At 40.4% G+C, this 17,581-nt stretch overlaps 1 protein-coding gene across 1 annotated transcript in view; it reads right to left on the minus strand.

The window, feature by feature from the left end:
• LOC119120873 (golgin subfamily B member 1-like) overlaps nucleotides 1-17,581 on the minus strand; it is a 95,300-nt gene that overhangs the window by 44,261 nt on the left and 33,458 nt on the right. The window contains exons 11-15 of the mRNA XM_037248100.1: nucleotides 15,913-16,028; nucleotides 15,085-15,202; nucleotides 14,873-14,964; nucleotides 14,651-14,802; nucleotides 2,744-2,894 (exon numbers count right to left, since the gene is read on the minus strand). Coding sequence (XP_037103995.1) covers nucleotides 2,744-2,894; nucleotides 14,651-14,802; nucleotides 14,873-14,964; nucleotides 15,085-15,202; nucleotides 15,913-16,028 — 629 coding nt within the window. The remainder of the gene's footprint in view (nucleotides 1-2,743; nucleotides 2,895-14,650; nucleotides 14,803-14,872; nucleotides 14,965-15,084; nucleotides 15,203-15,912; nucleotides 16,029-17,581) is intronic.

The following is a 17,581-nucleotide window of genomic DNA, read 5'->3' on the forward strand; positions in this document are numbered from 1 at the left end:
TGATCTAAATCCCAATATTCAGTGCGCATTGAGGTGGGGGTGACTTTAATTTACTCCCACTTGAAACATGAATCATAAAGTAGACATTTGTGGTGATAGTAATAATTAGTAATTCAGCGACACAGGTGGTTTATTTAATACATACGGCAATGAAGTAACGTCATCTGTAGCAATGTCATCTCCATGAAAAGCCTCGCCTTATTTCCCAAAAATAATTTAATTTCTACCTCCTCCCAAATCACTTCTCGGTAGATACAGAATAGTAAAAATTGAGCCCCTACACGCTGAACCATACAGTGGTACCTCTAATTACAAACTGAATTGGTTCCGCGATTGGGTTTGTAAGTAGAAACTTTGTAAGTAGCAGCAATATTTTCTATAGAAATCAATGTAAAAGTAAATAATGCATGCTGGACTATCCCAAAAGTCGCACTATTTGCTCTATTGCTCTGTGTAAAATAGGGAAAACCAAAACAACTGTTTTATTTTTGCTTTTTCAAACTTTTATAACAAAAAATAAATCTCACTTTATTCTTAACCTTCTAACTTTGCTTGGAGAGGGAGTAACCTGTTCTAATTTTTCTACACTTGCTAAAAATACCCCTGAGAAGACAACACAAAAAGTCAGACTAATAAATCATGGTTCGCTTCCACGTATTACTCCTTGCTATGTGAAGTGTGTTCTTCATGTTTTTATTGAAAACAAACTATCTCCCACACAGCAACGGCTTCCACCTATCAGTCAATGCGTGTGTGCTCCTGCAACAGGGGGTTTTCACTTTGGCACAACGGCTGTACTCCATCGCGAGCTCGACGATACGCATGCCTTCGCCATGCTCCTTTATGATTTCGAGTTTTATATCGATAGCCTTAGGGTACATACGGTTTACCTGTTTTACACTATACCTGTTTTTACACTGCTAACACGCCGAGACGAACAGGGAATGGCAAAGCAAAGGAGACAAGGCGGAAGGAGGGGGGTTTGTTCGGCGCTTCGTGTCGGAAGTCAAAAATTGGTTTGTAAGTAGCTACAAAAAAATCACAAGGCCGGTTTGTATCTCAAAAAGTTCGTAAGTACAGGCGTTCGTAAGTAGAGGTACCACTGCATTTACTTTGGTAAATACGAAATTGTGTATAATCGCATCTCTTCTTCTGCACATGCAGGCCGCTTAAGGGAGACATTTGGTACACACCACAGACAGTCTGAGGTTATTATTATTGTGACCACACAAACCAGGATGCACGCACCGGATTTTATCCCCAAAAATCTGAATTGAGCATTAAGACCTTACAGTCTGAACCTAGCCTATAGGTCATGGTGATTTATGTCATATACCGTAATTTCTGGTCTATAAACCGCTACTTTTTGCACAAGCTTTGAACCCTGCTGCTTGTCATTCAGTGCGGCGTATCAATGGATTTTTTGCGATTTTTGTGATGACTAATACACTTATACACTCGTAAAAAGTTTGTGGACCGCTGTTGTGCGGCACCGCTTTGCTGGGCGGAGGGATAAGTGACCAGACACACGGTCACTGGGGAGAAGAGTGGTGTGTTGATCGCATGTCTATCCGCCAGGCAAATAGTGCCATAAAGAAGGGACAGAACGAGATCAAGACAAACATTACTGAAGAAAGGAAGCTTTTAAACACAAACCCTCACTATGGAGGATAAAAGAAATGCATATGATGCTGCATTTATGTTAAAGGCAGTCAACTTGGCTCTTAACAAAGGAACTAGAGCTGCTCATGCACTGTAGAGGTTTCCTGCGGTCACTAGAGGGCACTGGGCGATTGTTGATGACATCTTGTTGTGTCACACTTTTCTTTATTTCCCGGTCATGTCTACTCTGGAGCTATACGTGTAGCTCATATCACATTGCCAACTTTACCCCTGTAAGTGGTCCCATTTTATTTATTATTAGTTGTGTGTTGCTAGTGTTTCCTGCACATTAAGTTTATTAAGTTTTGGTCGTCGCTGAGATTTATACATGTTTGTATGTTTGCTGATCTCCTTCATCTCCGTCAATAAAGGTTATGTTCAAGATTCAAGATGTTTATTGGCCATGTGCCAAACATGGAATTTGACAAGGAGATCTCAGCCTCTGTTCAACATTTAGGTGACTAACAACATTCAGGACATGTGCGAAAATTGACAATTCTTCTCAACCATCCCCTGATCTTAAACTCTGTTACTAAAAGGTATGCATCCCCAAAGAACCATCTCTGACAATATTGTTTGTGTATATTCTTTTAAAAATGGTAATTAAATATTAAAAAACCTGCGGCTTATGTTCCGGTGCGGCTTGTAAATGAACAAAACAAGATTTTCCTTTAAATTTAGCTGATGCGGTTTGTAATCAGGTGCGGCTTATAGTCCGGAAATTACGGTAGTCAGATGTTATTGCTTTGAGAGCAAAACAAAAATGTGCAAACACAGCAATAAGCGTATCACAATCTTTGCAGGCTGCTGAAATACAGAATGGAGAAGATGCTATCAAGGAATATTAGTTTTGTAGAGAAAACATTGCTGGACATAAATGTGCGTATGTAGTAGAAAGTCAAATACAGGTGAGGAGTGAGTAAAAATTTGGTGGGGATTTTTTCTTAACGACGATCGGTTGGCAATGTCTCAAAATTGAGATGGCAAACCTGAGCTGGATTATGGTAAAGGATAAGCATGTTCACATTTCATGGTTACAAATAATTTATGTTGGGGACGATAATATGCTGTACGTGCATACCTGCATGCTTCTTTGGGCTGGTACAGCCAACTTCTTGTGCCCGTGTTGGCTGAGCCCCTGAGCTTGAGCCAGCTCCTCTTCCAACTCCTGCTGCCGAGTGGCCAGTGCTGGATCGGAGCAGCCAGGAAAGAACCAGTCATCCTCAATCAGTTTTGTGCCACAGGTATAGGGGGTATTTGGGTTGGATTGAGGATGTGGGTATGGATGGAAATGGCATAAAACAGGGTTTGGATAAAACTGTCGCTAAGACAAAAAGATACTGATAGTGTTAAATAATTGTGATCACAGATGGTGGTTGTAGTGGGTGAAGGGAGATTGCCATTAGAACTGGTTTCAAGAAACAGTGGATGGAGTAAAAGGCAAAATAATGGAGACAAAGATGGAGTGAATTTCAGGAAGAAGAACAATGTGAAAAGAACACTTAGTGAAAATCTGCTGTTCAAGCTTGCACATGTTTAGTGGAAAGAAAAAGTGACTGCCTTCAAGTATTTGGGAGACAAGAAAAATCATTGATGGCAGAAAGACCAGAGAAATTTTCATTAATCATCATAGAAGGCAATAATCACCAGGATCACTGACTTAAGTGGGGATTCAGATAGATGATCTGTGATGTGGCTTTTTCCCCCAATCATGTACAAAACATGTTCCCATCTGTTTTGTGACAACAGGCTGACAAAGTGTAGGCAGAGGGGGCAGCTCAAAGCAAAAGAAGAAAATAGTCGAAGGAAGGTAATTACGTAAGTTGTCCTTATATAATTGCACCAAACAAAAGAACAGGAGATACTTATGATGCAGCAACAGGCCTGCCTTACAAAATTGTTTGAAGATATGAATGCAAGGCACTACATCCGTTAAACGTTTGATTAAATATGCTGATTAAATATGCTACAGAAAACAAATAGGGATGTTTGATCTACATTTTGCTCAGAATGCGCAATATAATGAATTTAAATAAATAAATAAATAAATAATCAAGATATGTGGTTGTGCAACTTAATTTCTTTTTAAGAGTAAAGCTCTGCTGTCTGTATTGTTTTTTAAATTTTTGGTGTTATGTGATGTTTACTGTTCTACCTGTGGACTTCTTGTGGACTGTTTTTAGCATTTTGGACATGACATTTGTCAAAGGAGAATATCGGTGCTTGATCGTTGCGACTTTTTGGCAGCATGTGGACATTTTATTGGGGGGTTGTTGACTCTAATTGACTTTCGTCGCTCGACGATTAAGGGGTGCTTGTGTTTTTTGCGTCCGTAATGGGCACCATTATTCACAGACATGTTTACTTCAGCGGAAGTGTTGGCGCTGTTGGACAGTCTACGTTAATACCACTGGATGGAAGGCTGGTAGAGCTGAGGATTAAGAGAGAGGAACGTCAATCTGGAACCCAGAGGTGTGAGATGTGGAGAGGAATGATGAGTCGGCGCCTCAAAATGAAGCGCCTCTAAATAAAGCACCTCTAAATGAAGCTCCTCAAAATGGGCAAGGAGAATTGAACGATTCTTTATGTATGTTACTCATCAACGGCTGCTACAACTGCTGGTTTACTTTAAAATTTAGCCTGTAGCAGATATATGTGACGTCATGCGTGTTGTGGTCATGAAGAATGAAATACTATGACGTCATGTATTATCACGCTCCGGAGCTGGAAATGTTAATTAAAAAAACAAACAAAAAAAAAAACATTAAATATGTACGAAATATACTACAAAGAAGGTGGCACAGTGATGCACAGGTTAGAACAGCCATGGGCAAACTACGGCCCGCGGGCCACATCCGGCCCACGGGGCTGTTTAATACGGCCCGCCAAACCTGAATAAATTGTATTAATTTTTTTGGGGTCATTTTCCCTGCAATTACTATGTTTCCCCAGTAGATGGGGAAGCGCCCGCCCGCGCATTTACTCCCGGGAGCCGTGTCAGAAAGCTCGGTGCACACTCACAAGTGCGTGTGCGTACTCAGTAGTACGTAGTAATTTCATCTATCAGTGCCGAATTTCGAGTGTAGGCTGTGACATCAATATTCTCGTAATTCGCGCGCTGAGTTTTCAGATACAGTTTTACGCTAATGCCACCCACAAACCTTCCCCTGGAATCCTTCCATTAAAATGAGTGGCCCAAAGAAAAGAAAGGTGGACACTGAGTGCCGAATGTTAAAAAAGAGTGAACAATTTGGCTTGACCTACGTGTGTGAGAAGACGTTCAGCCACATGAACGTCAACAAAGCCCGTCACAGATCTAGGTTAACGGACCGACACCTTGGCTCTATCCTAAGAATTACCACATCAAATTTTACTCCAGACTATGATGCACTAGCAAAAAAGGGAAACCAACAATACTATTGATTTCTTTATTACTTTATTTAGATGTATTCTTTCACTGATTCTTCAAGATGATGTATTTGGTCAGAATGTTTGCCGTTGGATGTGATTTCGCCTCATTAGATAAACATATTTCATAAATCTGACCTGCAGGCGCTGAAGTGATGGAAAATGTTATTCATCATAACAGTGTCATATTTAATAAGAATCACTGATAGTAGTTTTTTGGTGAAATATTTTTTTAATGCTGTTAATAAATGCATTTGTTTTCAAAAAGCTTTTTTTAATATCCATGCTTTAGTATCTACTAAAAGTAAAAACCTTTTATGCAATGACCTTTACATGTCATTTATATTACTTCACATAAACACTACATCCATCTGCTCCTGGTTCGGCCCCCCGGTCAAAATTTAGAACCCAATTCGGCCCGCAAGTCAAAAAGTTTGCCCACCCCTGGGTTAGAACATCCGCTTCACAGCTCAGATGTGTGTTTGGTCTCATGTGTGAGCTGGAGAGGTTTGAGTCTGGCTCTGGCCTTCCTGTGTGGAGTTTGCAGGCTCTCCCCAGGTACTCTGGTTTCCTCCCACATTTCAAAGACATGTATGGTGGGCCAATTGAGCAGTCCAAATTGTGTGATGTGTTTTTATATGTGTGCCCTGCAATTAGCTGGCAATCAGTTCAGGGTGTACCCTAACCACAGGCCCAAAAACTGCTGGGATCGGCTCGAGCACGACCGCAACCCTCGTGGAGACAAGCGGTATGGATAATGGATGGATGCTCAAGATATTTAATGTGATAAACCATCATTAACTTTGAATTTTATGTCTGTAACACATTCCAAAAAAGCTGAGACAGGGTCATGTTTACCACTGTGTTACCTTTTTTTTAAAAAATGTCAATGAATATTTGGGAAACCAAGGTCACTAATTGTTGAACTTTTGTAGATGGAATTCTTTGCCATTCTTGCTTGATGTACAGCTTCAGCTGTTCAACAGTGCGGCATATTTTATACTTCATAATGCACACACATTTTCAATGGGAGACAGGTAGGGACTGCAGGCAGCCCAGTTTAGTACCTGCACTCTTATTATAAAGCCACACTGTTGTAACACGTACAGAATGGGGTTTGGCATTGTCTTGCTGAAACAAGCAGGGGCGTCCATGAAAAAGACATTGCTTGGAAAGTAGTATATGTTTCTCTAAAACCTGTTTGTATCTTTCAGCTTAAATGAGTCAACAGATCTGTAAGTAACCCATGCCCCATACCATCACAGAAGTTCAGTTTTAACATTAAATTTGTTGTGTTTTTAGTGTATTCAATTAAATATAGGTTGAACATCATTTTCCAAAACATTGTATTTGGTTTCTATTTATGTTTAACAAAATGCCCCAACTTCATTGGAATTGGGCTTTGTATTTGCAGTGATCGAAGGCCACTTGTACTGATCGGAAGCAATAGGTAAATGCTAATGTCAGCCACCCTCTCATCACGTCAAACGTATCTGCACACAGCACATTTGTTTTCTAAATACAGATGTTCGAGCTTCTCATGTGGGCCCCATGCAAAATTAATTGCCCACCTTTGTTTTGAGGGATTAATCTCAGCTGCGGAAAGAACAGCTATAGTGTAAACATTTACTCAACATTAATATTGGGCATGACCAACTTTTAGAAAAAAATGGGCATTCAACACAAAGATTATCTAATGTTGTAGTATTCTAAATTAAATAGCTCTACAATGTGATTAAACAAATGTAGTTTGCGTGTGCAGTTAACTGCTGAAAATGTATAAGACTATGGCGAATGATCATTATTTGACATTATTAAAACCCCTGACACTAAATACGGAATTACCAGTCTCAGACGATGATCATTCCATTGTTTAAATTTGTAGAAACAAAAGGATCAGTAGATCACAGATATGACACAAAACTATAGTAATTTCAAATGGTAACTTTCTAACTTAAAGAAACACTAAAAGTGACTAAAGTTGACTTGAACATGACAGTAAAAGACTGTGATACTGTTTGTTATCTATTCATCCATTCATTTTCTGAATCACTTATCCTCACTGGAGTCCAAGTGTGCAAAAAAGTTGTTCTTAATAGTTCCGCAATATTGGTCATAATATCGCGAGGAAAATTTACTTTTGCCCCTACATTTTATTTTTAAGCACCGGGAATATGAGCATGATGCCAGGTGATATGCAGGACTGTCTCAGAAAATTAGAATATTGTGATAAAGTTTTTTATTTTCTGTAATGCAATTAAAAAAACTAAAATGTCATACATTCCGGATTCAAAGTCAAAGTCAAAGTCAAAGTCAGCTTTATTGTCAATCCCTTCATATGTCAAGACACACAAAGAAACCGAAATTCCGTTTCCTCCATCCCACGGTGACGAGACATACAAGTAGGCGACACAAAACAAAAACAAGAAGGCACAAACCATAAATAAGAAATACTAAATAATAAATAAAATAAAGTGAGCGATGAATAAATAACAGACCAATAACCCATTAAATAAGAGGTGCAAAACCGAGCCAGTGTGCATACAGCAGACAGCAAGAACAGGACGCTACGCTGAAAGGGGGAGCGAGTTCAGGATCCTAACAGCCTGGAGTACGAAGCTGTTGGAAAGTCTGGTGGTACGGGAGCGCAGGCTCCTGTACCGCCTCCCAGAGGGCAGAAGTTCAAACAAAGAGTTTGCGGGGTGACTCACATCACTCACAATCTTGGTCGCCTTCATTACAAATCAACTGAAATATTGCAAAGCTTTTATTATTTTAATATTGCTGATTATGGCATACAGCTTAAGAAAACTCAAATATCCTATCTCAAAATATTAGAATATCATGAAAAAGTAAACTAGTAGGGTATTAAACTAATCAATTGAATCGTCTAATTAACTCGAAACACCTGCAAGGGTTTCCTGAGCCTTGAAAAACACACAGCTTGGTTCAGTAAACTAAATCACAAGTAAGGGGAAGACTGCTGATCTGACTGCTGTCCAGAGGACCATCATTGACACCCTCCATCAGGAGGGTAAGACACAAAAAGAAATTTCTCAAAGAGCAAGCTGTTCACAGAGTGCAGTTTCAAAGCGCATCCGCAAAAAGTCTGTTGGAAGGGGGAAATGTGGCAGGAAACGCTGCACAACCAAGAGAGATGAACGCAGCCTTAACAGCATTGTGAAGAAGAGTCGCTTCCAGAATTTGGGGGAGCTTCAAAGACAGTGGACTGAAGCTGGTATCAAAAGCCACTGTTCACAGACGTGTCCGGGAAATGGCCTATAATAGCCGTATTCCCATGGTCAAGCCACTTCTGAAGCGTCTGACTTGGGCTATGGATAAGAAGCACTGGACAGTTGCAGAGTGGTCCAAAGTCCTCATTTCAGACGAAAGCAAGTTTTGTATTTCATTTGGAAGTCAAGGCGCCAGAGTCTGGAGAAAGGCTGGAGAGTAGCAAAATCCAAGTTGCTTGAAATCCAGTGTGAAGTTCCCACAGTCAGCGATGGTTTGGGGAGCTGTTGAGAGATGCTGTTGGGATAATTTGAGTGAAGCCTTGGCCTGCCAGACCTGGAGGCCTTGTCTTTACTGTTTATGACTTTCCTTTCATCTAGGTTTTTCCTTTTTAGTGACAGGGATGTCTTTTGATCCCTGTCAGCCATATGTCTCCTTCCTGTCCTTATGCTATCTGTGTGTTTTTGTTCCTGTAGGAGGCCTTCACTAACAATGAGCCAAGCTTATTTGCATAGGCGAAATGTTCTTATTTGGTTCAGAGGAACTTCATTCCTTTTATCTTACTGTAGGTTTGGTTCATAGATTGTTGTTGGTCAGAACTGTTTTTCTTTGTTAAGTGTTATATACAGTTCGAAGTAGTTGCGTACAAGTTATCCTATATTTACTCAATGTTTGTTTAAGGAACTGCATACCAGTTACCTTACATTTACTTAATGTGTGTTGAAGTGTTTAGGACAAGTTACTTATTATTATTGTGTGTTACTTTACCAAGTAGATAAAGTTAGCCAAGGTTTAGTTGCATTGTTCCACAGGAAAGCGGCAATTCAAGTTATCTGATCCCACTCGAGGACAAATCAGCCAACCATGAGAAGAACAGTTGGTTGATGAAGAAGGACGAAGTCTGCGGGGGTCACGGGCCGACAATGAAGCGCTAATTCACACCACACTACATTCCTTAGCTGATAAGCGTTGCTACAGACACTATCTCCCCTCCCTTTAGTGTAGCAACGCCTCTGTAACCAGGGCAACCAAAACATTAAATAGAGGAGCACGTGAAGTGAGAACTCAGAATTGATGGAGATTGTAACTGAGTTTGCTCTCTCTATCGTTCTCCTCGCGAGTAAACCTGTTCCGGTTCTTTTCTCCTCTTCCTTCCAGTATGGTTTAATGTCTGATTGTATTTAGACCTAACAGATGCTCTCAATTATACATTTTCCTATTGTATGTTTTGTCAGAATATGTTTAAATCGTGTTATTTTCTTATGACAGCATCTTGATTTATTGTGTGATTGGAACCACCTGTGATGACCTGTCAAGTGGGCGTGTTTGATAAAAAGCCTTCCTGCATGCTGCACAGTAGGTCCCTACAAGCTGTTGCCGCAGTAGTCGCAGTGAACGGTGTGCAAACAGAGTTGATCATCCTCCTCGTCTTTCTTTATTTTATTCCACTGAGTTTGGTGCGATTGTGTTCCTCACAAGTACCTGCTGCTGTATGGCTACTCTGCCAACAGGAGCCATTTCAGCTGCTGGTGTTGGTCCACTGTGTTTCATCAAGTCCAGAGTAAACGCAGCTATGTACCAAGAGACTTTAGAGCACTACATGCTTGAGTCTGCTGAAAAGCTCTATGGAGATGATGATTTCATTTTCCAGCATGATCTGGCACCTGCCCACAGTGCCAAAACCACCAGTAAATGGTGTACTGACCATGGCATTACTGTCCTCGATTGGCCTGCCAATTCCCCTGACCTGAACCCCATAGAGAATTTGTGGGGTATTGTGAAGAAGAAGCTGAAAGACACCAGACCCAACAATGCAAATGAGCTAAAGGCCGCTATTGAAGCATCCTGGGCATCCATAACACCTCAGCAATGCCACAAGCTGATTGCCTCCACGCCATGCCGCATTGATGCAGTAATCCGTGCCAAAAGATTCCCAACCAAGTACTGAGTGCATTAATGGACATTTTCAAATGTTTGATTTTGTTTTGCTGTTATAAATCTTTTTTTTTACTTGGTCTGAGGAAATATTCTAATATTTTGAGATAGGATATTTGAGTTTTCTTAAGATGTATGCCATAATCAGCAATATTAAAATAATAAAAGGCTTGCATTATTTCAGTTGATTTGTAATGAATCCAGAATGTATGACATTTTTGTTTTTTTAATTGCATTACAGAAAATAAAGACCTTTATCACAATATTCTAATTTTCTGAGACAGTCCTGTAATGTTGATTAATTCCACGATTTTACTGTAATATCCAGCAGCAAAAGTTAAAGTACAGATAAAAAGTTAAAGGCACAGCTCGGTCGTCATCACGCTCCAGCATCTGAGCCCTCCGCCCTCAACCGTTGAGCAGGGAGCCTAGATTGCGGCTCTCATTCAAGTGAACAGGACCCAGCCAGTAGTGTCCACTCACGAAAGATTTCAGCCCAAGCTAGTTTTTCTAACAAATATGTTTTTTTAGAGTCAAGGTGACTTTGGACAACCTACCATTTTTTCCATATGCCACCGTGAATTTTGGACACCAGCACGTCCAAACTTAGTATAGCCTAGAGCAGTGGTTCTTAACCTTTTTCCTTGTTCGCACCCCATTCAATTCACCAACCAGTTCTCGCGCCCCCTTCCAGAATTGATGAAAAGCAATATTGATATCATAATCATAATAAATAAATGAAAATTATTATATATTATATATATTAAATAATTATTATAATAATAATTGGTTTACTTTACAACTATAAGGCTTAATTAGCATTATCCCTAATGCCAATTAACACAATGACTTCTTGATTTCCAGACTTTGTCACTTTTTTCGGTTACCCGACCATTATCCCCGAAAAATTGTACATTTCCCCCAGGGTATCCTCGCACCCCCTAGGAAGCATTCTCACACCCCTAGGGGGTGCGATCACCCCCGGTTAAGAACAACTGGCCTAGAGACTTACATTGACATTTTCGAGGATTTTCTCATCACCAATTAATTGAAAGAACATTGGGGAAGATGAAGAAAAAAAAAAAATCAAGATGATACTGCATTTAGCCATAGAGCAAGCAATGTAAAAAGTTTCCTTGAATGTTACCTTTCCTTGACACACAATGTCAATGTCATGGCCTGCAAATAGTCTGGATCTTAATCCAACTGAAAAAATTTAATGGGAGCTGAAGAAAATAGTCTATCACAAGGTGACAACAAGCAATCAGAAAAAGTTGGAGCCAGGCTGATGAAGGGTATTATTTATCACTCACCATGCCTCTGAGACTGGGAGTATGACTGTGCCAGAGGTAGTGTAACAAAGTACTAGTGATGTGTTGATGTTTTCTTGTTCTGTTTTCCCATAATTCCATGTTTTTTCCTTCAAAATTTAGCGAGTCCATATTTTTTCCCGTGTTTGGTCTAGATAAATACCTGTTAGATGACTTTTTTTTTTCTTGATTTCATTTAGCGTACCTTGAAGCCAGAAAGTTGCCAATGTGATTTCAGTCGTGTGTGTGACTTTTTTATACATAATTAAACCACTAAATGAACATCTCAGACTGGTGATTCTAAATATTTAGTGGCGATTGTTTATTGTTAACTGGATTTCATGAACTGTTATTTTTAATTATAATTTCATTTTGGTCAACAAAAAAATATTGGAGACATCATTTAAATATTAAAAGTGAAAAAGTGAAAAAATAAAAGGAAAATAACACCGAAGAGTGGGGAAGGAAGGCCAACTGAAATTAAGACTCAAATGTGCTGTCTGCAACTGCACTGGCTGCAGCTCAACCCATTAAAGACAAAATTGTGGGAAGCTTCAGCCAGTACAGATAGGAAGTCCAACACTACAGCTCAGGAAGAGCCTGCATGCACAAAACTGATGGGAAACTGTTCTACGTGGCTACTCCCATCCATGGAGCAGGAGCTGGTGAGGGCAAGTGGGGGCAGTCCTCATGATGGGACAGCACAGGGTCAATGAAGTACCTCATTAACAATGGAGAAAGCAGTGAATAAAATAAAAAAAGGAAGGTAATGTTCAGTCAGACAATAGGACAAATAGTACCGTATTTTTCGGACTAAAAGTCGCTCGGAATATAGGTTGCATTAGCCATAAAATGCACAATAACGTGAAAAAAAACATATATAAGTCGCTCCGGAGTATAAGTCGCATTTTGGGGGAAATTTATTCGACAAAATCCAACACCAAGAACAGACATGAACCAGCAACAACAGGCTAAACAATAGGTATGCTAACGTGACATAAACACAAACGAAGAGCTGAAACGGGCCTGACGTAACATTCAGAGTTATTCAAATAACTATTACATGAATAACACGTTTATAAAACCATCTGTGTCACTCCAATTCATTAAATCCATCAATCGTCTATGTCAACAATGGGTGCGCGCCGCTGACGGCGCTTGCACTTCAAAATATTCCACAGGCCCATATAACGATATATAAATTATATATCAAATAACTATTATATAAGCAATAATATTATCAAACCATCTGTGTCACTCCAAATCATTAAATCCATCAATCAAATTCCTCGTCCTTTGTCAAAAACTCCGCGCGTGCGCCCTGACGTCAGCCTCGTCGTTATTCCACAGATCTAGTATATAACTATATTGTAGCGTTAACAAAGTACAAGGAAAGACGTGGGTTTGGTAAACGGCTCTTTATTTAACAAAACAAGAGTTCAACGAGCCAACAACTACTGAACTGTAACGATAAAAACATATACAAGTTGCTACACGAAATAAAATATACCAAATAACTATAACATAAATAGTTTGCCGCCACACGGCCCCAAGCACCGGCGTCGACTTCCAGGCGTGTGGCGGCATGGACTTCCATCCCCGGAGGTGGCACTTCCAGCCACGGAGGTGGAAGAGAGCTCCATAGACTAGGACCGGGCGTGCGTAAAAGCTCTGTCCGAGCCCCATCCACCGTCCCCGGACAGCCACCTGGCCGAGCACCGGCCCCCAACTTCCATCCACGGAGGTGAAAGAGAGCTGCGTAGAGTAGGACCGGGCGTGCGTAAAAGCCATGTCCGAGCCCCATCCACCGTCCCCGGACAGCCACCCGGCTGAGCGCCGGCCACCGACTTCCATCCACGGAGGTGTAAGAGAGCTCCGTTGAGTAGGACCGGGCGTGCGTAAAAGCCATAATAGTTTTTCAAACCTTCTGTGTCACTCCAAATCATTAAATCCTTCAAACTCTTCGTCCTCCGTGTCACTTACAAACAAAGCCGCTAATGATGCCGGTAGTGCGTGGGGCCCTTCGTTATCTTCATCGTCCTGTGATCGAATCTTTGTCCTTTATGTAAACAACCACCGCGCCGCCCTGCTGACGTCACTTGAAATTCAAATTACAGTAATCCCTTGCTCCATCGTGGTTCGTTTATCGCGGTTTCACTTTTTTATTTTTTTTTTATTTTGAAAATTTATGAAAAAATTCACATATAAGTCGCTCCTCAGAATAAGTCGCCCCCCCACCCAAACTATGAAAAAAAAAACGCGACTTATAGTCCGAAAAATACGGTAAACAATATAAACATTCTAATTCCCTCTGTAGCACTAATAATGGTATCAGAAAAGTGGGTGGTGGGGTGATAGGACAAAAGAAGAGGTGGAATTCACTTAGTTGCCAGTTCATGAGGCAATTAACGTGGAATTTATATTTCTATAGCAAAGAATACATCAATTCAACTTCAATTTGACTAGGCCAGGGATTTGAACTATATTGGTCTGAATGAATGAATGAATGCTTGGCCATGAGTCACTATGCAATACAATTCATTACACTTGTCTTTTTTTATTGCTGTTTGCACCATATTTTGAAGAAAAAACAAATAACCACTGAATGTAGGGGGATGTTTTAATTTCATTCCAAGACCTGTGACATTAAGGCTGCATTCAGACCACAGCCATATGATTCAAATCAGACTCCTCCTCAGGATCTGTTCACCTCACTGACCTATCTGACAGATTGTTGTGGCAATGTATTTCCTCCACTGTATAGGGAGTGCCGTTTTCAGTTTCTGCGATGTGCTCCATTCTTTACCGCTCCCCACTTCAATTGGCGTATGGGGTCTTGAGTTACGTAGAGTGCCATCACAGACAGTCAAAACGGATTTGTGTGTTTGGAGCACTTCAGACAGACACATCCCGTCCAAATCATATATGAAACTACTTCCTAGATGTGGTTTTAATCCATCTTGCAAAAATTGGATTTCATGTGCATTGTGGCTGTTGAGACTTCACAGGAGCCTTCCTGTTTGAATCTGAATGGACTAAAAATTGGATTTTGGCTGACTATCTGAAGGGAGCCCAACAGTCATCATCCTCTGGCAAAGCCCTTACCCTCTCTTTCTTCTTCCATGTGGGTAATGCGAAGGACCATGGCAGCCTTTTCTTCCCTGGCCTGATCCCTGGCACTCACTGCCTCATCTACCATCTCCTGCCACTCCAACACCTGGCTGTGAGCATCATCAGCACTCCCAGACTCACTTGCCTGTACAGTATGAGAAGTCAAGAAACAATAAGAAGAGCACTCATTTGAAAATTAATCCTGGAACCCAGACCTGGGAGGTAGCTCTTTTTGTAAACTGTTCCAGATCTGCTTGCAATGTCCTCTGTTGCTCCTCATATACCTCCAGTTTAGCCTCTAACATGTCTGTTGGTGAAGGAATCAACACATTGTGTGAGGATAGTTTCATATGATTGTGATTAAGGTAACATTGAAAATTAAAACTGAAATGATAAAATGTGCACCCAAAAATTCAGTTTTAAGTACCATTCTTTGCTTTGAGCTCCTCGTACTGCTCCACTTTCCAAAGGTTTTCCTCACGTTCCACCTCCAGTTCTGTAATCTGACTTCGCAAGGCAGTAAGATCAGGAGGCGCAATACCAGCCTTAAAAAGAAACAACACACATGGCTTGAAGGTAAGACTTGCATATGTTAGGACTAGGGCTCAAAGATTTATTTTTTTCTGATCAAAATCATGATTTTGAGAAAACCGATCACTTGATTGGCAAAGCTGCATTTTTGGAGTGCTCCTGAGAGACTCAGAATCTGTTGTGTGAACACACAAACGCTGCTGTTTTTGTCATAGGCATAGCCAGAACATTTTCAGCAAGGTGGCCAGGGTGAGTGGTGATACACCTTACTAAAGGTTCCGCTTGGCCTGGGCGATTATATGATCGTGATTACTGATCGCAATAAATTTCAGGTCGATTACGGTGCTCAAGTGTGTGCGTATTTCTCGATTAAGCATGTGCCTGGTTGCAATACACATATGCTCCAGTAAACAGCGCTAATGCAACATTATAGATGCAAAAACTCAAAGACAAACTTGGTCACATACATGCGTGACAACAGCCAATCAGAGATGACCTTTTATTTATTTGCTTCAGTTTGGAGTTGCTGCAGTTGTAAATTGCCAACAAATTGTCATCAAATTAATGATAGACAAATGAGTAACTTTTTACTGCTGAACTGGCCAACTCAGTAAAGTAGCCCTTTAACATTTTTTTTATGAAAAAAACTTCACAAACATTTTAACAAAAACAAAGATAAGCAAAAAAAAATACAACTGATAAAGTTTTTGGGTTATCATCTGACCTGACTTTTTTTCAGCTCTTCCTCCAGCTGTCTGATTCGAGATTTAGACCAGGCTTTCATTTTCAGGAACTTCGCCTCCGATCTGCTGGCTTCTTCTATTTTCTGCTTAGTTTGGGCTATATAAAGAAAAGAGAAATTAAATTAATTGAATCAGCTCACCGCGCTGCTGCAGTATCAGCAAATCACAAATAGATAGAAGTCACTGAAAACCATCAAACAATAAAAGGAGCCAGGAACAAAAAAAATGTTCTGCATCGTGCGGTTTTGGGAAACTTCAATTGGATAAGTATTGTTTCAGGGCATGGACTCAAAGTGAGTGATTCAGTTAAATAGGAATAACGGTATATTAAAACAAAACCTATGTGAGTGCAAAGGAAGAAGGTTAAAATCAGCCTTCACTTTGACAAAAAAGAAAACCAGACAGTCACTTTTCAATTTACAATGATTTTGATGTCACTTTTTTCTAATGTTTCCAAATTTCCCAATACATCAAGGACAGCATTCCGAGTAGTATTTGCCAAGTTTAGCCAAGGATCTAAATTATGAACAATAACCAAGGATAAGATAGACACTGTGGTGTGGTACCATTTACCTACTTAAATCATAAAAGTATCATAAGGGAGAAGAGTCAGGCTCTGGAGGAAACTCAACTCTTCATCGTTTAACAATGCGTGTGAACTTGAATGAGTACTCACATTGTTAATCGATATTAATACGCGAATTCATCAAAGTTCAAAGTTGGCCCGATCTACGTAAAACGTAATGTCCTCTGATTGGTTCATCGGGTCTACATATTACGCCTGTATATTACCCCTCTGTGTGGCGGAAGCCACACAAAACAACTTTACAAATTTTCGATCCACACAAAAGGCGCACCCTTATTAAAAGTTGTACCTTCTTTTATTTGAGAAAATTAAAGGCATTTAACTGCGCCTTATGGTACGGAAAATACAGCATCATGACTATGTTGCTACCCTTTGTGACTGAGTATGTATGACATCATTATGCCAGGATCTGTCACTAAGGAATCTTGAGTAATCAATACCCCAACGGTATTACGGTATATGTTTTTTTTTCACGTTATTGTGCATTTTATGGCTAATGCGACCTATATTCCGGAGCGACTTTTAGTCCGAAAATTACGATAGTTGCGTCTTTGGGCAAGATACTTCACACACCCTGCCTTCAGTGCCGCTCACAAATACTAAGCAGACTGCTGACATAAGATATAGTGTATTTCTAAAATCGAAGGTTCCCTCATCTTTCTTTTCCACACTGATGTTAAATATAGGTACAGTGGAGCCTCGGTTTTCAACCACAATCCGTTCCAGAAGGGTGTTCGAGAAGTGAATCGTTCGAATTCCGAATCATGTTTTCCCATTACAAGTAATGGAAAAAAAAAAGAATCGCTTCCAAGCAAGCAAAAAACCAAAAACAAAAAAAAACGCCTTTTTTAAGCATTTTTTCATTTGCGCATTTTTGTCCGATCGCGCAACTGCAGCGCACCACCGAACGCGCAACCGTAGCGCGTCGCCGACCGCGCAACTGCACCGCACTGGACGCATTATTGTGACAGCCGTCGCTGAAATTTAGAAAATATTTTTAAAGCCCTGATGTACTTTCCAAAATTTAAGTGGACCTCAGTGCGCAGGGAGCTTAATTTTGTCCG

Source organism: Syngnathus acus, chromosome 3 (genome assembly GCF_901709675.1).
Source record: "Syngnathus acus chromosome 3, fSynAcu1.2, whole genome shotgun sequence".
In the NCBI taxonomy this organism is placed as follows: domain Eukaryota; kingdom Metazoa; phylum Chordata; class Actinopteri; order Syngnathiformes; family Syngnathidae; genus Syngnathus; species Syngnathus acus.